General features: G+C 45.6%; 1 protein-coding gene across 2 annotated transcripts in view; it reads left to right on the plus strand.

Annotated features, from left to right (window-relative positions):
• The window catches only part of Snx1 (sorting nexin 1), a 36,457-nt gene extending 14,084 nt beyond the window's left edge, over positions 1 to 22,373 (plus strand). Inside the window, exons 3-15 of one of the 2 annotated variants that reach the window (XM_041679719.1) lie at positions 3,009 to 3,136; positions 3,620 to 3,686; positions 7,799 to 7,842; positions 11,074 to 11,215; positions 12,460 to 12,538; positions 13,145 to 13,220; positions 15,459 to 15,572; positions 15,741 to 15,834; positions 17,019 to 17,260; positions 19,725 to 19,868; positions 20,922 to 21,002; positions 21,333 to 21,404; positions 21,938 to 22,373. In XM_041679719.1, the coding sequence (XP_041535653.1) occupies positions 3,009 to 3,136; positions 3,620 to 3,686; positions 7,799 to 7,842; positions 11,074 to 11,215; positions 12,460 to 12,538; positions 13,145 to 13,220; positions 15,459 to 15,572; positions 15,741 to 15,834; positions 17,019 to 17,260; positions 19,725 to 19,868; positions 20,922 to 21,002; positions 21,333 to 21,404; positions 21,938 to 21,988 (1,334 nt within the window). In that variant the 3' untranslated portion in view covers positions 21,989 to 22,373. The remainder of the gene's footprint in view (positions 1 to 3,008; positions 3,137 to 3,619; positions 3,687 to 7,798; positions 7,843 to 11,073; positions 11,216 to 12,459; positions 12,539 to 13,144; positions 13,221 to 15,458; positions 15,573 to 15,740; positions 15,835 to 17,018; positions 17,261 to 19,724; positions 19,869 to 20,921; positions 21,003 to 21,332; positions 21,405 to 21,937) is intronic. The other variant, XM_041679720.1, reaches the window with a different exon arrangement.
• Positions 22,374 to 22,603: the final 230 nt, after the last annotated feature.

The raw sequence follows: 22,603 nt of genomic DNA on the forward strand, positions 1-22,603 counted from the left end.
TCTTCTCCCTTTCCCTCATCACTCTGTGACCCAAGCTAGCTTCAAACTCATGGCATTCCTTCTGCCTCAGCATCCCAAGTCTAAGGTTATAAGCATGAAGCTTAGATTACATCGTACCCATATGATGCAGCATCCTTTTGTATAGCTCAAGATGGCCTCAAACTCCCTATCATTCTGTTTTCCTACTTCAACGTCTTTTTTTTGTTTGTTTGTTTGTTTGTTTTTTGTTTTTCGAGACAGGGTTTCTCTGTGGTTTTGGAGCCTGTTCTGGAACTAGCTCTTGTAGACCAGGCTGGCCTCAAACTCACAGAGATCTGCCTGCCTCTGCCTCCTAAGTGCTGGGATTAAAGGCGTGCGCCACCATTGCCCCCTACTTCAACTTCTTAGGAATTTTTTTTTCTTTCATGGTACTGGGAATTGATCCTGGTCCTCACATATATTAGGAAGTGTCCTTTTGCTGAATTAGATCCCTAGCTATCTTAGTAAGGGTTTCTATTACTGTGGTGAGACAACACAACCAAAATCAACTGGGAAGGAAAGGATTTATTTATTTATTTATTTATTTTTGGTTTTTCGAGACAGGGTTTCTCTGTGGTTTTTGGAGCCTGTCCTGGAACTAGCTCTGTAGACCAGGCTGGTCTCGAACTAACAGAGATCCGCCTGCCTCTGCCTCCCGAGTGCTGGAATTAAAGGCGTGCGCCACCACCGCCTGGCTGAAAGGATTTATTTTGATGACACTTCCATCCCACAGTCCATAATCACAGAGGGCAGAACCTGGAGGCAGGAGCTGATGCAGAGGCCGTGGAGAGTGCTGCTTACTGACTTCCTTCTCATGGCTTACTCAGCCTGCTTTCTTACAGAACCTAGGACCAGCCCAGGGATGACCCCATCCACAATGGATTGGGCCCACATCAAATACTAATTAAGATACCCTACAGAGTGTCTACACCCCAATCTTACAGAAGCATTATTCAACTGAGGCTCCCTTCCCTAGGATGACCTTGCTCGTGTCAAGTCAGCATAAAAGCTAGACAGGATACCAGTCAGTTTTTGTTTGCTTATTTGGTTGAGAAAAGGGCTTCACTAAATTGCTCAGGTGGACCTTAAATTGTCAGTCCTCCTATCTCAGCCTCATGAGTAGCTAGATTTTAGGTCTGTGCTCTAGGCCTGGCTGGAGTGCTGGGGTCACAGGTACAACCTATGACACCCAGTTTTACCCAAAGGTTTTCAGTGAACAGTACACGCTTCACTTACTAACTTCATCTGTTGTGTGGGATCTCAGGTAGTGAACCTCCAATACAAGCTTGAGCTGGCTGCTTGTTCCAAAGACCTCACAACCTAACACACTCGTTCCGTGTGCTGCTTCCTCTTTTATGTCCCCATGGCATGGTCTTTTACAGAAATGACTCGCTTTCAGTTGTCAGCACAGTAATCTAAACTCCTATGGTTCTGCCTAGCTCCCCTTTCAAGTCTAGAAAGAAAAGGAAGCAGCTTTCTCTGTAGTCCCCAAAACTAAACTGAACACGTAACAGTCAGACCCACAAGTGGATATTTATGTTTTTCTTTACTAAAAAGAAAAGCAATGAACTGGTTGGGGTTAGAACTTCTAGCTTTGTTGCTCCACATTGGAAGTGCATTTGCATAAGAAATTTTAATGTCTAAAAATGGTACAGAATGCTATTTTAGAAGTCATTTCTCCGGAACACTTAGAGAACGAGTTGTTTTGCTCACCTGCATTTTCAGAGAGGCGGCTCTTAAAAAGCAAATCTTCAGTTCTTACAAAGCAGATCTGGTGGCACACGCCTTTAATCCCAGCACTCGGGAGGCAGAGGCAGGTGGATCTCTGTGAGTTCAAGGCCAGCCTGGTCTACAAGAGCTAGCTAGTTCCAGGACAGGCTCCAAAACCACAGAGAAACCCTGTCTCGAAAAACCAAAAAAAAAAAAAAAAAAAGAAAAAAAAACCAAAAATAAATAAATATATAAAATCAGATCTTCATTCTGAAAACTGTTCTGATCAGAAGTGTTTTGAGGGGCTGCTACGCCCCTCCCCATTCCAACAGCATTTAGAAACTATAGCTTAATCTGTTGGGATATAGCTAAACTGTCTTGTGATGAGTTCTTTTTGTTTGTTTTGGATTTTTGGGTTTTTTTTTTCTTTTCTTTTTTTTTTTTTCTTTTTTTTGTTGTTGTTGTTTTTCGAGACAGGGTTTCTCTGTGGCTTTGGAGCCTGCCCTGGAACTAGCTCTGTAGACCAGGCTGGTTTCGAACTCACAGAAATCCTCCTGCCTCTGCCTCCCGAGTGCTGGGATTAAAGGTGTGCGCCACCATCGCCCAGCTTGTTTTTGTTTTGTTTTGGTGTTTTGGTTTGGTTTTTCATGACAGGGTTTCTCTGTGCAGCCCTGAGTGTCCTGGAGCTTGCTCTGTGGTTAAGGCTGGCCTTGAACTCACAGAGATTCCCCTGCCTCTGCCTGCCAAGTGCTGGGATTAAAGGCATGGGCTACCAGTGCAGGCTGTGAATAGTTCTTGAACTGTCAGTGTAACTCATGTGTACCAAACTACCCTTCCCCAAGTGTTACTGTGTATTTTCTAATTGATACTTTTCCTGAGGCTTCCTCTGATGTGTGATTGCCGGTTCTGTCATGCTGTTTATAAAGCAGATAACCAAAGGTGCTGTCTTGTACAAACAACTAAAAACAAGAATAAATGAGTTTCAGGTAAGGTTTTAAGTGACCACTTCCAAGAGTAAAATTATTTAAGCATTTATTTTGGCTGTGGAGTCTTTTTGCTAGATCATTGTTTCTTTGACGTAAGGTAGCCAGACAGTTGTGTCTGGGCAGAAGAGGGAGAGCTTGCTTTACCAAACCCATGATGATAACAGTCCCTCAGTGTTGTCTCTTTCCAGTCGTGTCAAAATTCCATGGCTCTTGTTTTTGTTGTGTTGGTGCTTGCCATTTTTCTTGTGGAAAACCCATTATTGACACTCATTTTAAAATATCAACTGTTCTCAGATGCCACAGTGGAGCTCTCCCTGGATAGTACACAGAATAACCAGAAAATGATGCCAGCCAAAACCCTTAGTTCTCATTCTCTGCAAGGAGCCACAAATTCTCCGAAACCGCAGCCAAGCTACGAGGAGGTGAGACTATGCACTGTTGGTCATCTCGCTTTTGTGTCTTAGGACTGTGTGCTGCCATCTGGAGTTCATTTGGATTTGAACCTGAGTAAAGATTTACAGCTCCTGACGACCTCTGCTCGATGCACAGCCAGAATCCAAACAGGAACTCTTTCTTAGACAGCATAAAGGCTTTGCTGTCACTGGTGCTATTTACTGTCAGAAGCTCCCATAAACCTTGTTCTATTTCCTCTTTGCCCAAAAAAGGCCAAGTCTGCCAAAATTCTATAATTATTATCATGAAAGTAAGATTTTAAGTAATCGATGTGAAAGTGACCTGTGAACTGGTTCACATCTTAAACTGTGAGTATTGGTTCACTGGAGCTCCTGGAAATGGACAGATTGAACACTGAAAAGTACATCTTGACTTTGTTATACTGGCAGGTATTGGATGCTGTGTAATATCTAGCCTTCTTTGTGTCAACTCTCTGCATTTTTCTTTAAAAGCTAGAGGAAGAAGAACAGGAGGACCAGTTTGATCTGACAGTCGGTATTACTGATCCTGAGAAGATCGGTAAGGTCCTTGGACTCTTGTGATGCTATAAGGGATCCTAACTAGCTAGTTTGGGAGTAGCTTCTCCAGAGCTGAACCAGCAAAAGTGAAGTGCTTCATCAGTGTCTTTCCTGGAACTAAGCTTTTTAATCACATTACTTGGGATTTTTTTTTTCTTATCTTTAGGAAGAAAAAAAATAGAGACATAAAATATAGTTATAATTTTTAAAAACTCAGATGGGGAGAGGTGGCTGGAAAGATGGCTCAACATTACGAACACTTGACAGCTCTTCCAGAGGTCCTGAGTTCAATTCCCAGCAACCACGTGGTGTCTCACAACCATCTGTAATGGGACCAGATAGATTTCTTCCTTTGGTTTCTGGTGTGTGTGAAGACAGAGCACTCACATTCATAAATAAATAAATCTTAGAAAAACAAACAATTAAAACAGAGGTCCAGAAGATGGCAGAAGGTCTAAGGACACCTGCAGCCAAGTCTGGCCCCTGAGTTTGATTCCCCAGGGCGCACATGTAGGAGAGAACCCACTCTGAGAGTTGTTTCTGACCTCTACATATGTATCATGGTGTGACCATGCCCACACTCATACCTATAAACACAAAATTAATAAATAATAAAAAATAAGAAACCTCAAACAGGGGCTGGAGAGATGGCTCAGTAGTTAAGAGCACCCAGTTAAGAGTGCTTTTGTAGAGGACCCAGTGCCTAAAGTGGGGGACTCACAACTGCCAGCTTCACCAGCAGAGTGTTTATGGGCATCTTGTTCAGTTCCTTCACCTACCAGAAGAGGGAAGAGAAGACCAAAAAGAAAGTAGTGTTCCTGTTAAGGCACAGTGTAGTATAGGTAAAAGAAGGACCAGGGCTTTGGGTACATATCTAGGAATCTCTTGCCTGATAGTCTAGAGCTACGAATATTGTGTAACACATTAATTTTAAGCTTAGTTGATAAAATCCTTAATAGAAATTACAAATGGGGCTGGGCAGTGGTGGCGCATGCCTTTAATCCCAGCACTCGGGAGGCAGAGGCAGGTGGATCTTTGTGAGTTCGAGGCCAACCTGGTCTACATAGAGCTAGTCCCAGGACAGGCTCCAAAGCTTCAGAGAAACCCTGTCTTGAAAAGCAGGGGGAAAAAATTACAAATGGTACTAATTGTTTGAACAATTACTGCTATGATTTTGAACCAGGAGAGCAAATGTATTAGTTACCTAGATCTGCTGTAGTAAAGAACTTGAAGACTTAAAGTGATAGAAGTAAGCTAAGGATGGTGGGTCACAACAGTATCAACCACACTCAAGTGCCTAGGTGGGAGTTTGAGACTAACCTGGGCTACAGAGTGAAAACCTGTCTCAAAACTTAGCAGTAGTGCATGTCTTTAATCCCAACACTCAGGAGGCAGAAGCAGGTGAATCTCTGAGTTTGAGGCCAGCATGGTATACAGAATGAGTTCCAGGACAGCCAGGGCTACACAGAGAAAAGGAAAAGAAAACCTATCTCAAAAACAAAAACAAGAGATTTTCACACAGTTCTGAGGCAAGAAGCCCCCAAAATCAAGGTGTGGGAAGGCCACGCTCCTCTGACATCATGCTGTGGGCATGGCCATGCTTCTCTGAAACTGGAAGGGAAGGTAGGCCCTTGCCTGTGCTCTGCTTTCGAGTAGTTTGAGGTGTGCTTTGGCTTGAAGATGCATCATTACATTATCTTCATTCTCCCTAGTCATCCTGAGTGTCTCCACATCATCAGTCCTCTAGGAATGTCTGTCTGAGTTGCCCTGGTTTTTTAAGGACACCCCTCATGTTGGACTTGATTCACCCTAATGACCTCGTTTTAACTTCATTATATCTGTGAAGACAGTGTTTCAATAAAGTCATGTTATGAAGTACTGACCCCACACTACAGATTAATTTAAACAGCTCATCAATCTCCAGGTGCTTTCATCCCCTTCTGTGTTGTCTGAATTCTTGGTTGTGTTGATTCCAAGAAACCAGCTAAGCCGGGTGGTGGTGGCGCACGCCTTTAATCCCAGCACTCGGGAGGCAGAGGCAGGCGGATCTCTGTGAGTTCGAGGCCAGCCTGGTCTACAGAGCTAGTGCCAGGACAGGCTCCAAAGCTACAGAGAAACCCTGTCTCGAAAAACTAAAAAAAAAAAAAAGAAACCAGCTAATTAAAACATCTTTCTATCCAGGACCCGGTCTTCCTTCCTTCCTTCCTTCCTTCCTTTTCTTTCTTTTGTTCTTTCTTATTTATTTATTGTTTTTTTGAGACAGGGTTTCTCTGTAGCTTTCGAACCTGTCCTGGAACTAGCTCTGTAGACCAGGCTGGCCTCGAAATCACAGAGATTTACCTACTCTGACTCTTGAGTGCTAAGATTAAAGGTGTGTGCCACCACCGCCCAGCCAGGGCCTATCTTTACAAACAGGTTCTGTTTGTGTGGGCTGTTTAGTCAACAGGCGCGTCTCATTCCCGTACACATCTAAATAAATTAGAATTGTACACTTACCAGGATATCCTTTTTAGAGGCTTGGCAATTTGCATATGCTATTCCAACTTGGAAGTATTTTAGGAGCTCTGTGTGCATTGTCAGACTGTCGTGTGACCCGGGCACTTTCAGGGCTTGTGTACCTCTCTTCACACCTGCTGCCATGGCTGCAGCAGTGTCTGGAGGCCCTGCAGGGTACCTAGAGGTCATGCTTGGCTAATGTCCTCTGTGGACATGCGCACTTAGACCCTTCCTTGTGGCTACTAAATTATGGAACTGGACGTGACTATTCTACAGTGGGTGAATTTTTGATTAAACTTAAGGTTTTTGTTGTTTTTCAAGGCAGGTTTCTCTATTTAACAGCCCTGGCTCTCCTGGAACTCGCTTTGTGGACCAGGCTGGCCTCAAATTCACAGAGATCTGCCTGCCTCTATCTGCTGAGTTCTGGGATTAAAGGTGTATTCCCCCAAGCCCAGTGCAAGAATTTTTTTTTTTAAGTGAGTGGTAAACAGTCTGAGTATCAGGCCATGTATTTTAAAGGTGGTCATCAATGTGAGGTAATTCCTTTAGTTTAGCTTCTAAATCCTGTTTTGCAACACCCCTTTTGGTAGGTGTTGGTGAGATAAGACATGTATGTCTCCTATCTCTATATAATTTGCAGCTTCTATAATTTGCACCCAACACAGTGAAATGATGTTGCGGTGTGTGAACTCCGCTGGTCCAGTTCTACCTCTTCTTCCTGGCCCTCACTCCAGAATCAGATAAGAAGCAAAGGCAACGGGAATTGTTGACCAAGGCTTTCCTGGTTCATCAGAGAAAAGGAAAAAGAAAAAACAAAACAAAAAACCCTAAACCCCACGGTCCAGTGCTGGGGTTTTATCTGGATTCCAATATATGTCTTTTTGGGGCTTAGGAAGTCAATAGTGCCTTTATCTCCCTAAGTTGTCTAGGTCAGGACACTGCCACAGAGAAAAACAGTTGCTTGAATCCCGGATTATTTAACAGTCAAAGGCCTTTTCATAAAAATAACTCCTCCAGGAAAGGAAGATTTTTGTGACATCAGGCAGCCCAAGTGTCTTCCTGCCAGGCTCTTCGCTCTGAGTGAACGCGCTGGATCAGAGAGATCAGTGTCTCCAGCAGCAGTGGTAGCATCTCTGAAAGAGCAGAGAAAGCCTGGAGCTAGCTTAGGGCAGAACTGCTTGTTTCCTTTTACAGCAGTTGTTTCTTTCTCTTGCTTTATACAGCAAGAGAATTGTTTGGTTTTGGACAGATGTGTATAACCAGCCCAAATACTGGCATGGTAACAACTGATGAATTGTCAGTAGCCGGTGCTGCTTTATGGAGGGTATAAATGGAGCCTAGCTTTGGAAGAGGGGACTGACTCTCTTGTCTAACTCATCCTGGGGCCCAGCCAGCATCCGTGGGGGCATGTGTGCCACACAACCCCCGAGACACAGGAAAAACTGAATTTTAGGATTACATATAAAGCCTGGAAATGAAACAAGCCTGTTTAATAGAGGGTTCCTGTAGCTCTGGTCTAATAGAGGCTCTGTAGCTATGGTCTAGCTAAATGTTACTGGATCAGCTTTCCTTTCTTTAGTTAAAAGAATAATTCTCTCCTTTCTTATTCTCCCACAGGGGACGGTATGAATGCCTATGTAGCCTACAAAGTCACTACACAGGTGAGTTTCAGTGACATTGCTGATGCACCTCAGTAGACCTGGTTGCTCATACATAGGTTAACATTTAGATTATTCCTGGGCATCTTTTTGTTTGGTTGGGTTTTTTTTTTTCAATGAACTTTTCCTATTTACTCAAGCCATAGCAAGTCTACAGTGCCTTGGTAATCTTTATTTTATTTTATGTGCATGAGTGTTTTGCCTGAATGTATGCATGTGCATGCCTGGTGCCCACAGAGGCCAGAGAGAGTGTTAAATTAAAGCCCCTTGGAACTGGAGTTACAGATGGTTGTAACCTGCCATTTGAGTACTGGGAACTGAACTCAACCCAGATCCTCTGGAAGAGCAGCCTCCTAACCTCTTAACCTCTGAGCCATTTCTCTAGCCCCCTTGATAATCTTAACTAGGTACACCACAGTAGGCTAGTATTTCTTTTACATTTCTTTTTTCTTTTCTTTTCTTTTTTTTTTTTTTTTTGAGATAGGGTTTCTCTGTAGCTTTGGAGTCTGTCCTGGCACTAGCTCTGTAGACCAGGAGGCTGGCCTTGAACTCACTGAGATCCCCCTGTCTGCCTCCCAAGTGCTGGAAAAGCCAGAAAACTAATATCTCAGTATGAAACTTTGCAAGGTTTAAAATGTACATCATATCTGACTTTTACCCCATCACAGGAACTATGTGACTGGAGCTAGTTTAGTGGATTGCCTCAGATGAAAAAACTTTTCAGTTCTTGGGCCAGGCAAGGTGAACCACTCCTGTAACCCCAGCACTAGGGAGGCAGAAGCAGGAGGGTCAGGAGTTTGAGAACAGTCTGAGGTACTTAAAATGAGACCCTTTTTCAAAGAAACAAAAGCTATGTATATGCAGCTGGGCAGTGCATATACACTCAGGAGGCAGAGGTAACTGGTGGACCCAATCCCTGTAAATTTTTCCCGTCTGGTGAATATAGTTATGTCTCCTAATGTATTCCCTAGCTTTCCTGCCCCACCCCTTTTTTTGGAGACAGTGTTTCTCTGTGTAACATCCCTAATTGTCCTAGAACTAGCTTTATAGACCAGGCCAGCCTCGAACTCACAGAGATCCACCTACCTCTGCCTCCAGAGTGCTGGGATTAAAGGCAAGGCGTGTGCCACCACCACCTGACCCTGACTTTTTTTTTAATTAAGAAATGTTTTATTAGTGATTTTGTGTGTGTGTCGGATCTCCTGGGACTGGATTACATACAGATAATTGTGATGCACTATGTAGTGTGGGTGCTGGGGGTTGAACCTGTATTCTCCAGAACAGCCAGTGCTCTTAACCACTGAGCCATCACCCTAGTCTTTTTTTTTTTTTTTTAACTTTTATCAGGAGACTTCTTTATGTTTCTCTCTAATACTCCTCGGTTCTCCTGTGGACTCTAAAACCCACAACACTTTAGGAGTTATTATCTACAGACATCTTTTTTTTTGGTTTTTCGAGACAGGGTTTCTCTGTGGCTTTGGAGCCTGTCCTGGAACTAGCTCTGTAGACCAGGCTGGTCTCGAACTCACAGAGATCCGCCTGCCTCTGCCTCCCGAGTGCTGGGATTAAAGGCGTGCGCCACCATCACCCAGTTTACAGACATCTTTTTGTTTAATATTTACTTATTGTGTATACAGTGTTCTGCTTGCATATATCCTGCACATCAGGAGAGGGCACCAGATCTCATAGATGGCTAGGAATTGAACTCAGGACCTCTAGAAGAACTGCCAGTGCTCTTAACTGCTGAGCTGTCTCTCCACCCCTATCTATAGACATTTTATCTGATTTCTTCCTAGAAGCATTTCTCAGTGTGTCTTGTTTTGTTTATCTACTTTGATTTTAGTAGCTGATACCCTTAATTAAGTCAATAAAGGCCAAGTTGGTTGCAGATGACCATTAGAATTCTTTTAACTAGAATTCAATGTTTCTTTGATTAGAGCAAGTGCTCTTTTTGTTTTTGAGACAGTGTCTCTCTACCTACCCCTAGCTGCCCTGGAATTTGCACTGTAGATCAGGCTGGCCTCGAACTCACAGATCCACCGACCTCTGCCTCCAGAGTGTTGGTACTAAAGGTGTGCACCACTACCGCCTGGCTAGAGCAAGTGTTCTTAATCTAGGAATGAAGCTATATTTGAGTTTTATTGGTTGCCTTTATAGCCTTATCTACACCTGAGTATCCAACTGTGCATATTCATGTGTATTCATATGGAAGTACAATAAGATGTAGGGTGTCAGCCAGGCGGTGGAGGGTGGAGGCGCAAAAACTTTTATCCCAGGCAGAGGCAGGTGGATCTCTGTGAGTTTGAGGCCAGCCTGGTCTGTAGAGCGAGTTCAATGACAGGCACCAAAGCTACACAGAGAAAACGTGTCTTGAAAAAAAGATGCTGGGTGTCTTAGTCTATTGCTCTGTCTTAACTGCCTTAGACAGGGTCTCTCACTGGCCTCAAACCTTGCCTTTCAGCAGAGTTAATTGGCGAGAAGGCACTGTCTCCATTCCCACCTCCCCAGTGCTGAGGTACAGCCAGGCACAACTTTTGTGTTTTGTTTTGTTGTTGTTGTTGTTCTTTGGTTTGGTTTGGCTTGGTTTGTTTTGTTTTGGTTTTTTGGGGACAGAGTTTCTCGGTCAGTCCTGGCTATCCTGGAGCTGGGTGTGTAGACCAGAATGGCTTTGAACTCAGGAGATCCTTCTGCCTCTGCCTCTGCCTCTTGTGAGCTGAGATTAAAGGCACACACCACCACACTCAGCCATGCCCAACTTTTTTGTGGACACTGAGGATTCAAACTGTTCCCTGTGCTTATCCATTGAGCCACCCCCACCAAGTCTCAATCCTATATTTTCTTATTTTATTCACTTCAAATCATTACTCTAAGTAGGGTTTCTTTTTCTTTTTCTCGAGATGGGGTTTCTCTGTAACTTTGGAGCCTGTCCTGGAACTCACATGCTGGCCTTGAATTCAGAGATCCGTCTGCCTCTGCCTCTTGAGTGCTGGGATTAAAGGCATGCACTACCACTGCCCGACCTAAGTAGGGTTTCTTAGATTCTCAGACTGCAAAAAAAAAAAAAAAAAGACTATAGCTTGGTGTTTAAGAGCCTGTCTTGGACATGGTTATTTTCTAGGTGTCTAAAAGTCAGGGATCTGGGAAATCTGTTACCTTTGATGTTAGTGGGATAGATATTCACTCCTGGATTTGGAATGAAATTGCCTTGTGATTTTTTTTTTTCCATCTCCCAAGACGAGCTTACCAATGTTCAGAAGTAAGCAGTTTGCAGTAAAAAGAAGATTCAGTGACTTTCTGGGTCTCTATGAGAAGCTTTCAGAGAAACACTCTCAGAATGGGTTCATCGTCCCACCTCCACCTGAGAAGAGCCTCATAGGTAAGCCTGTGATTCTGAATCCACTTGAGTATTTTGGGGAATAGAGAAATGGGCAGCTATTTTTACATGTCCTCTAGTGTCAAGCCTTCAGCTTTGTAGTACTTTATTCCCTTTTGAAACAGTCTTATTATCCCCCAGGCAGGCCTCAAACTCACTGTATAGACCCGAGAGGTCTTCATCCATCCCTTGATCTTTCTGCCTCAGACTCGTGAGTGCTAGAATTGCAGGCATGCATTAGATAAACTCTCTACCGCTGAGTTACATCAGGACTGTTAACAATTGTTCTTCTCTCCAGATTGAAATTGCTTTGTGGACTAGGGGAGGAGCCTTCTTACTGCCATCAAGTGATTGTTGATCTATACTAAGAATCTCAGAACATTTTTTTCTATTATTTTTTGTTTGATTTTTGAGACAGGGTTTTATTTTATTTTTAATTTTATGTATATGGGGTTTTGCCTGCATACATGTATGTATATGCACCAAGTATGTGAGTGCCTGAGTAGGACAGAAGAGGCTGTCAGATCCCTTGGAACTGGAGTTGTGAGCCATTCTGTGGGTGCTAGAACTCAGACCTGCATGCTTTGGAAGAGCAGACAGTACTCATAACCACTGAGCCATCACTCCAGACCCTCTCCCACTTTTTTTGAAAAAGGGTCTCACTATGTGGCCCTAGATGGCCTGGAACTCACAGAGGTCTCCTTGTACATGACACCACACGTGCCTTTTTTTTTTTCTTAAAAAAGGGGGGGGGGAGGGCTGGATAGATGGTTGAGCGGTTAAGAGCACTGACTGCTCTTCCAGAGGACCCAGGTTCAATTCCCAGCACCCACATGGCAGCTTACAACTGTCTGAAGATCTAATTCCAGGGGATCTGACACCTTCACCCCAATGCACATTAAAAAAAAGATAATATACAATCTAAATCCCATGGTTATAGCCTCCAGCATGTGCAAAACTTAATTAGTAAAGAGCTTGTGCTCCACCCTGCTTTTCACCCAGAAATACCCTTAGATGGTGATGTGTTGAGTTGTCTTTGCTACCTTCCTTCAAATGGAGCCTGTCCTGGAGCTAGCTCTTGTAGACCAGGCTAGTCTCACACTCACAGAGATCCTCCTGCTTCTGCCTCCTGAGTGCTGGGATTAAAGGCATGTGCCCCCACCGCCTGGATCAAATGACTCTTTATAAGACATAGATTTGTCCTTTTTACTGTTTCTGATTATTTTGTTTCTTAAATTCCATCCTAGGAATGACAAAAGTGAAAGTTGGAAAGGAAGATTCTTCCTCTGCAGAATTTCTTGAAAAAAGGAGGGCTGCTTTGGAAAGGTAAGTGCCTGTCAACCCTATGGTGGGTCACTGTAGAGTGGTGAGGTTCACTGCATCAGTGGACATAGCTGAGGTGAATTACAGACTCTCCTTCCTGTTCCTGATGGCTTCTCCCAAGTCCTACCTTCCTACCTCAGTCATAAGACGTCTCTTTCCTCTCCCTCCTGACAGACAGTCACATTTCCTTCTGGCATCAGCCAGGGATGGTTCCGGAGTCTTTCTGATGAGTCAGTCGGCTACTTTTGGAAATGTGAAGAACGTGAAGTGTTTTGTTTGTTTTTAGTATTTATAATTTTTATGTGCACTGGTGTTTTGCCTATGTGTATGCTTGTGTAAGGGTATCCAGTCCTCTGGATCTGTAGTTACAGCCAGCTATGAGCCACCCAGTGGATGCTGGGAATTGAACTGGGGTCCTCTGGAAAAAAACGTCAGTGCTCTTAACTACTGAACTATCTCTCCAGCCCCAAAATGAAGTTTTGAATAGTTACAAACAGGAATTTGCTTACGTGCCTTATCTGAGGACATTTTAAATAGTAAAAGACACAGGTCCAGACCAGCACTGTGTGACACCCCAAACCTAACCTGCTGGTGATTTTTACCCATCAGGTACCTTCAAAGAATTGTGAATCATCCTACCATGTTACAAGACCCAGACGTCAGGGAGTTTTTGGAAAAGGAAGAGGTTCGTATTATACAAAGTTCAACTTCATCATCCCTGTCTACCCTTAATGAAATGAAACAGGTTCATTTGACAAAGAAAACGCTGTAGCCAGTGAGTTTGTCTGCCAAAAGGGACAAGGATTTCCACTGCTCCAAAAGAAAAGAGCTCTACTGGTATCAAACGGTGATCTCACTGAGTCTTGTAGAAAACAGTGCTGTGTGGCAGGGCCTTGGCTTGCACAGGTCACTGATGGGTTCACACTGAATGTGTCTGTGCTAGGAACCTGAGAGGCATTAGTTAGAATCCCGCCACCACAGACACAGAACTGCCGTATAGCGAAAGGGTTGATTGAAGTAGACAGGGTTGGTTTGTTTTTGATAGACTATGCATAGACTATTCATGATTGTGAAAAATTGGAGACACTGCAGTCACAAATAACTGAAGAACTACATAAAATATATCCACACAGCAAATTCTTTTGACCACAAACAGAAAGTGTAAAGAAAGACGAGTATATGGAAACATCAAATAGCAAGCACACTCTAAAGCAGAAGTCACATGACCAGAGGAAAATAACATGATCTTAGAAAACTAAGATGACGAGACTGTCATTATGTTTTTGTTTTTAATTTAAAAAAATATATGTTACTATAATAAATGGGATTATTGTAATGAGATTTTTTCCCCTTCAAAATGACTTTTTTGTTGTTGAAAATAATGTCAAAGCCTGAAGTCCTTTAATTCTACCTCTGGATAGTTCTTTTTTTTTTTTTTAAAGATTTATTTATTTATTTATTTATTTACTATATATAGTGTTCTACCTGCATGTATGCCTGCATGCCAGAAGAGGGCACCAAGTCTCATTATAGATGGTTGTGAGCCACCATGTGGTTGCTGGGAATTGAACTCAGGACCTCTGAGAGGGCAGCCTGTGCTCTTAACCACTGAGCCATCTCTCCAGACCCCCTCAGGATATTTCTAATCTATTCTTGCTCACTTGATAATCCCAGAGCAGCGTCTGTCTTTGAAGACCTTTGAGCTGTCTTGTGCTGCAAAATGTTTATTACAATGAGGAACATGTCTGCCCGCTGGATGCCAGCAACACTCTCTCCCCATCTGGAACAACCACACTCTCTCAGATACTGTCAAATGTGCTCTGGAGCAGAGGGCCTCAATTCAAGAAGTACTGAATGACATCCTGAACACCTAAGCCACTTAAGAAACTGATTTTGTAACACAGTTTTACTGTGTAAAAGTGGCTCCATGCAGAATATGCCCACCAGGCAGGCGGTGTGGTGCATGCCTTTAATCCCAGCACTGGGGTGGCAGAGGCATCAGATCTCAGTGAGTTTGAGGCCAGTCTGGTCTACCAAAGGAGTTCTAGGACAGCCTGGGCTGTTACAGAGAAAAACCTTGTTTCAAGAAAACAAAAAAAGAATATGCCCCTATCTTGTACTTTGCTTCACTGTGGAAACTCTCAAAGTTGTGAGTCCCCTTCTTGTAGAGTGTGCTAATCTAAAGGTTTCTCTACATGAGCATATGTCACCACACCCTGCAGGAGCCTTTTACTTTAACAAAGGAATTCAGTGTTCTGCCATTAAAAGTGCTTGCCCTGGATTCCTGAAGACCTGAGTTAGGTCTATGCAGAGGTGAAAGGAGAAAACTGACTCCACAGAGTTGCCCTTTGACCTCTGTAGGTGTGCTCTTGCACATGCATACACACACAAAATCATTTTAAAATGTTACAAAATAAAGGGCCTGGCAGTGGTGGCACACGCCTTTAATCCCAGCACTCAGGAAGCAGACACAGGTGGATCTCTGTGTGTTTGAGGCCAGCCTGGTCTACAGAGCAAGTTCCTGGATAGCCAGGGATACACAGAGAAACCCTGTCTCAAAAACAAAAGACAAAACAAAGCAAAGTAATAATAATAAAATAAAGTAATGCTTAGTATTTAAGTAGCTCACACCTGGATGGGCGGACAGTCCCGCTGTGAGGTCCCTCGCCATGCAACACTCTCCGTCTGCTTTCTTTCTATGAATAACATCAAAAGCTGAAATTCTTATTGATTTTTCTGCCATGGGGCTTTGATTTTTGTTTCTGCACATTAGATTGCTATAACTTCTTTAGAATACAAGAATCTACAGTTCGAATAACTTGTTTGACACGTTTTGGGCATGCCATCTGATGGATACTAATTCTTCTGAACCTAAAATAGGGGCAGCAGATAACTTGCCATCCCCGCCTTCTTGGTCTTGTAGCTGCCACGTGCTGTGGGTACACAGGCTTTGAGTGGTGCTGGTCTCCTTAAGATGTTCAACAAAGCTACAGACGCAGTCAGCAAGATGACCATCAAGATGAATGAGTCGGACATTGTGAGTAGCTATGCCCCTCAGATGCCCTGAGAAGTCCTGATATTTCTGAGATGGTTTTCCTTTCAATTGAAAGAACAAAAACAAACAACAAAAACAGCCCCTGAAGAAAAGGTGCTCCCTGCACTGTATAAACATTTTCAACCCAGCTCTGGGCTTGTGTGTTTTCAGTGGTTCGAGGAGAAGCTCCAGGAGGTGGAATGCGAGGAGCAGCGCCTACGGAAGCTGCATGCTGTGGTAGAGACTCTAGTCAACCACAGGAAAGGTAACCGCTGGCTCGGAAACCCCCCCGGACAGGGGACAGCAGTGTCTGTAGCGGGCTGGAGATGAGAGGCATCATGTTCCCAACGCTCAGCCGTCCAAGGCGAAATTCTCAGCCCACCTGTTGCTTGATGTTCTGATAAACACGCTCTGCCCTGATCTCCTGGCAAGGAACATGACTCAAAGCACTATGGGCAGTGGGTGGAGGGAGCCTGCCTAGAGACATCTGCTCTTGTTGATGGGAGTTGGTGACTTGCGTCTGAAATAATAGTGCTTTTGTTACATGGTCATGCTAGCAAGGTGTAAACACAGGGAGGCCATCTGTGTCTTCTTTCTCCCCTTCCTTTAGTGAGCTTTGCTTCACTGGGAACTACTTTCTTTCTGTGTCCTAAACATACTGGTAAATCTAAAAGACCATTAGCATGAAGGCAGCGTAAGGGCTGACAAGCCATGACATGGCTGAGAGGACAGATTTGGACCCTCCCGCCATGAGAAGAAAAAGAGTATGGCTACAGGGACTGTGAGACCTGCAGAGCCTGAGGTATTGACTGGCCCTGCTCTAAAAAGTGAGAGAGCCAGGCGGTGGTGGCGCACACCTTTAATCCCAGCACTTGGGAGGCAGAGGCAGATGGAGGTCAGTCTGGTCTACAAGAGCTAGTTCCAGGACAGCTAGGGCTGTTACACAGAGAAACCGTGTCTTGAAAAAAGAAAAAAAAAGCGAAAGGGTCTGGGTGTGTGTGTTTGTGTGTCTGTATGTATATCTGTGTGTATGCGTGTGACTGTGTGTGTGTGTGTGTCTGTGTATGTCTGTCTGTTTCTGTGTATGTATGTCTGTATGTATGCGTGTGGCTGTGTGTGGGTGTGTGGAGCATATAGGCAGTCATGAGCTTAAACCCCAGAGCCACTCCTTCCCTTGACCTCTTTCATGAACTGATAGCTGGCTCTCCAGGAATGCTGGAGCTGCAGCCTTCAGGTGGCCAGACCTAGTCACATGTGGACAGCAGGAGCTTTCCCTCCCAGTCCTGTGACCAACTCAGGCCACTTTTCCTTCACTGAGTTGGGTGACTGGGCGCAGGACACTCAGCTTTCAGACACACAGGGGCCAGAATTGCCAGGACATGCTTCACAGGGTCCTCTTGTCTCTTTCCTGAGATTTCAGAGGCCTCTGCTGTCTTTGCTTCCTTCCAGAGCTAGCTCTGAACACAGCCCAGTTTGCCAAGAGTCTTGCCATGCTCGGGAGCTCTGAGGACAACACGGCCCTGTCACGAGCTCTCTCCCAGCTGGCTGAGGTGGAAGAGAAGATCGAGCAGCTCCACCAGGAACAAGCCAACAATGACTTCTTCCTCCTTGCTGAGCTCCTCAGTGACTACATTCGCCTCCTGGCCACTGTCCGAGTAAGTGACTACATTCGCCTCCTGGCCACTGTCCGAGTAAGCTTCACTTCCTTGCCCAGGTGTCACCTGCTCTCCACTTCCTAAGAAAAGTTTATCTCACTTTAGCTTAGGAGTGATTGTAACTTCTACTTTTGAAAGGACCCTGTAGACCCCAGCAATCACTTAAACTAGTCAGTTACCTCCTGTTATTCTGAGGCCCATAGCAGCCCACTCTTAAATTTCCCTTAATGTTGAGGACAGGCAGTATTCTCCGCGCACCTTTCTCCAAGCAAGGCTTATTACAGACTGCTGCTTGGCCCCTGGAGCAGTGAGTGACTCTTCAGTCCATTGGTCTTTGCCCTGATAAGAGCTCTTGCTGGCTTCCACTTGTCCTTCCAGTGTGACCAGTCAGGTAATGACACAGAACTGGCTTGGAGTTGCATGGAGGAGTGTGGCCCAGGTGCTGAGAGAGCTTGCCACCGGAGCCCTCCTTGTGCTGTGCTGACCTCACTGGTGGCAGCACTGCACGCTGCCCTTTGGGTCAAACACCTCACTTCTCTTGATGACCAGGGTGTCTGTTTCCAGAGCTCTCAGATCAGTTAAGGAAGCTTGACTGGGCTTGGCTCTTTGCATGGCCTCCCTGATGGAGGAAGAAACCTAGAGGAGCACTGTTAGGACCTGATTCTGCATGGTATCAGGTTGCATGAGCCGCAGCCTACTCCTCGTCCTCAGCACATCTCCCACTGTGGAGCTGCCCACTGGGTTCTCACTTCCTTGCGGTCACAGCTGCCAAATGTAGAAGCCTGCGACCTGCTCCTTATCCTGCTCCTTGGTTGCTGCTAACTCTAGAGAGATAAGCTTGAAAAGGACCTGCTGTGGGATTCTTAAAACCAGTTAGACTACTCGGGCTGGAGAGCCATCCTGGGGAAGGGCTGTCTGAGCAAAACTTTCTATGAGGAGCATTTTTTTGGGGCCAGGGATTCCCAAGAGAGCACAGCTTTTGGATATGACTCCAGGCAGGGTAAGCCGGTGTGAACAGGGTAGAGAAGCCAAGCCTGGTTCTCCATGGGCTGGGGCAGAACTTGAGAATGTAGAACTAGGAGCAGGGCTTTTCTCAGAGCACCTGTGCACCCCCTCCTGTTGTGAGCTAACGGTGAGAATGGAGAAATGAGCAAAGGTTTCTTTTGTGTCCTTCCCTGAACCCCTCTTAGAGCCGTGGGATAGGCTTAAAGCCTTTCTCAGATATGGAGTCACCGTTTACCTGAACTTTCAACATTGATGTGCTAAGAGATTTCACAAGCCAGATGTGGGAACACATGCCTGTAATCCCAGCAGTTGGGAGGCTGAGGCAAAAAGATCATGGTAAATTCCAGGCCAGCCTGTGCTACATAGTGAGTTCACTGGATACAGAGTGAAGCCTGTCTTGAGAAACAAAAGAAACTGCAGCCGCAGCAGGGCTGGGGAAGGTGAATTTGGCGACACTGCACTCTACATTCACTAGGGCTGATGTTTTGGCCCAGGTGTGAGCTGGAGACATGCAGGGAACCTTTGTAGGGAATGGTTATGTGGACTGTCTTTGGAAGCCCATAGCATATAGGTGGGATGGGAGATGGTTAGGCCAACAACTGAGCTTCTCTGAAAATGCTAATTCTGTTTAAAAGACTAGAAACAGGAAGCCAATAATGACTTTTGGAGAGCTTCTCGCAGGCCCTGATAGCCTCGAGCAGGCAGGTGACACGTGTGGATGAGAGGAAGGCAGTAGGTAGGTCATGTGACCATTTTAAGTGTTTATGTAAAGAATCCTTAAGCTGCCAGCATGGTGACTCATGCCAGCACTTGAGACTGAGGCACAAGGCTCAGGAGTTCAGTGTCTTCCTCAGCTATGTAATGAGACCGGGCCTGCCCTGCTACCTGAGACCTTGTCTCAAAAGGAAAAAGGTCCTTCTGTTACCAAGTGTGTCATTGGTGTCAGTTGAAAGGCTGCTTCTTGACTCACAGCTCCAGAGCTGTGCAAGGTCCTCGCTTCAGGTTTCAGCACCTGCTTGTCTCCCCAGTACTCTGCCTTTGTGTGAACATCTGCTGTAATCCTAATACAATGATGGCTTTTCCAGAAGAAATGGTCCTTGAGAGCACGACTGTGTGTTTCAGCTCCCGCTGTGTTCTTAGCTCCTCGCATGTGGCAGACTTGGGGAAAGTGTATAGACTCATGGTCTGACTTGGTTGAGATAGGCAGTCTAGAAACTTCATTAGTGTCAGGTATAGACATCAGGCTGCCCACTGTGCCCCCAGCCATCCAGCCCCGAGTAGCATGGCACTGGCCCACTGGAAGCTTGAAAAGGGCCTGATCCAAGCTTGTGCTTTTAGACATTAAATGCCCCAGCTGGGCACTAACAGTGGCTGCAGAACCTACCCTTGCCAGTGCTTCCCTGGCACAACTGCTAGGAGAGCTTCCCTCTAAGGCAGAGTCAGCCAGGGCTACCAGAGAGCTGGCTGTGCTCCTCCCAACTGCCCTCCCCCATAGGCTGCCTTCGACCAGCGCATGAAGACCTGGCAGCGCTGGCAGGATGCGCAAGCCACGCTGCAGAAGAAGCGGGAGTCTGAGGCGCGGCTGCTGTGGGCCAACAAGCCTGACAAACTGCAGCAAGCTAAGGATGAGATTACAGAGGTGAGCTCCCCATCTGAGTTACCCCAGGGTGCTTCCGTGAACACTGCTCCCATCTTGACCAGATGCTTGGGAGACTACAACAGGCAAGAGAGATAATTAAAGAGCCAGGGCTCCTGGGCAGGTCTCTGAGACAACTTCAGAGCAGCCTCGAGGCCTGGCTCTCCACCACTCTGCTACCCGCCCATTATCTATCTCTCTGTCTCTCTCTGTCTCTCTCTCTCCCTATCTATCTATCTTTTTTAATTTGCGTGTTTCTGGGTGTTTTCCTGCATGTGTGTCTATGCACAGTTTACCTGCCTAGTACCTGAAAAGGACAGAAGAGAGTGTTGGATACCTAGGGACTTGTGAGCCACCATGTGGGTGTTGGGATTTGGACCTGGATCCTCTGGAAGAGCAGCCAGTGCTCTTAAACCCTGAGATAGCCCTAGCTCCTTGCATGAATCTTTGAAAGGTCCCACACATAAGGTGACTCAGATATGCCCCACACACCAGGCAAGAACTAAATTATGTTTTCTTGACTCTGCTTTTGAGTTCCTAAGTCAGAGGCTGCTGTGGTACTAGAGTTTTCCACAGACCATGCTTGGCTGAGGCACATGGCTCAGTCCAACCATCCCACAGTGGCCTCCTGGACTGTGCTATGCAGTGTACAATCTCTTGTATGTCTGTCTCACCCTTCCCAAAGGGACAGACAGATGGAAGGATCCACTAAGGTCTCCCATAGAATTGCACCTGATATTAAATGATTCTGCATCACCAATTTCAGGTTTTTTTGTTTTGTTTTGCTTTGTTTTCAAGATAGGATTTCTCTGTGTAGCCTTGGCTGTCCTGGAACCCACTCTATAGACCATGCTGGCTTCGAACTCAGAGATCAGCTTGCCTCTGCCTCCCAAGTTCTGGTGTTAAAGGCTTGTGCCACCACCGCCCCGCCCTATTATCTTTACTTGTGGTAATGAATCTCAAACCCAGTCTCTCTCTCTCATACATACTAGCCAAGAATTCTGCTCCTGCAGCTGTATCCCAGGCCATAAGCAAACCTTTCTTTCCTCTTGCCAGTGGGAGTCTCGGGTGACTCAGTATGAAAGGGACTTTGAAAGGATCTCAACAGTTGTCCGGAAAGAAGTGATTCGATTTGAGGTGAGATAGAATCTGAGCGGCCTTCTCCGTGTCTGTTGTGTCTGCACTTGTATGCTAGTTCCTGAGGCATGGTGGCTGTCTTAACGTCTGCTGCTGGACCAGCGCAAAGCCAGTAGCTGCTGTGTGTTCTTTCGCTCCTCTCCCTGCCCTCTAAGAAAGCTTGCCGAGCTGTGGCAGAGGCCATTTGGCTGGAAACCCCAGCTGTTTGAAGCTGCTGGCTCTACTTTCCAAGGCTGTGCTTGACCTTGGCCAGCAGTAAACCCCACCATCCCACCAAAATGGAAAGGAACACCTGTCTGGGGGGTCAGTGTAGAATCCTGTTTCCTATAGAAAGAGAAATCCAAGGACTTCAAAAACCACGTGATCAAGTACCTGGAGACACTCCTGCATTCCCAGCAGCAGGTACGTGTGTATGTAATTTTGCACAGCCCTCCCCATCGCCTGCCCCAATGACAGCTGTCTCCACAGCTTTGGTGACTAGATGTGGGGTCATGCTTCTGAGGGAGGAGGCTCTGCTGCAGTTGACATTTGCAAACAGGCCCTTTCTCAGTCAGGGCCCTTTGCTAAGCATGACGGTACATCTCCATTGCCCTCTTTACCCATGGGCCATCTCTTCTCTCACCGCGACTATAGCTCCTATGCCCACCCTGTGGTACTATCTGAGACTAATCCCTCTGTGGAACAGTGGTACCATCGTGAGGTGCAAACAGAGCTGCGGTCTTCAGAGATTGCCTTTGGACTTGGGACAGAAACTGATGCCATCTTAAGTCTAGAGGAAGGAGGCACAGTGTAGCTGCATCCGTCCCACAGGCCTTCCTTCTGGGTGGCTGGTGCATGGGGCATGCCATTGCTCTGAACTGGTTTTCCTCCTAGGCTAGCTCAGGCTCTGCCACTAGATGGGGGAACTTGCTTACTGTCTCCCCACTTCTTTGCAGCTGGCAAAATACTGGGAAGCCTTCCTTCCTGAGGCGAAGGCCATCTCCTGAGGGACCACGGATACCAGAGCCCACCTGTGTGACGCTGCCTTTTTATACTCTGTTCTCCTCCCCCTCCATGGACCCCAACTGATGCACCCTGCCTTGGCTGGACTTAACTCTTCCACTCTGCCACACAAACGAACTCTTCCCAGTTACTCTAACCAATATTTCATTTAGCTTCCACATATATTTTCTTACCTAAGAGAATAGTTTCCTGCTTTAAGCAAAAGACCTACAATAGGTGGTGGAATTATAGGTTAGGGGTGGAGTGTTGATATAAATATATAAATACAAATGTATATTTTTCAGGCTGTGGTTTAGGAACTGGGAATAACGTTTTCTGTTACTCCTGATGGTGCCATGAAAGATTATGTAATAAAATATTTGAAAATGAGGTCACAGGACTCAGCGTGGTTGCACTTTTTCCTTTCTGATGGGAAGCAGTCAGAAGGAGGTCTAGAGCACTCCTAACCCAGTGTGGCTGGGTAGTAGGTTCGCTCACAGACACACAGACATTCACATGGCCTTTGCTGCCTTCCTGTGGGACTGGAGTTCCTTGCCTACCGGCCTCAACTCCCAACTCAGAGTGTCTTAGTCCACTTGAGTCTTTTCCTATTTCTGTAG

This window comes from Microtus oregoni, unplaced genomic scaffold (genome assembly GCF_018167655.1).
Source record: "Microtus oregoni isolate MIOR12 unplaced genomic scaffold, Mior012 000032F_ref0000030, whole genome shotgun sequence".
Lineage (NCBI taxonomy): Eukaryota > Metazoa > Chordata > Mammalia > Rodentia > Cricetidae > Microtus > Microtus oregoni.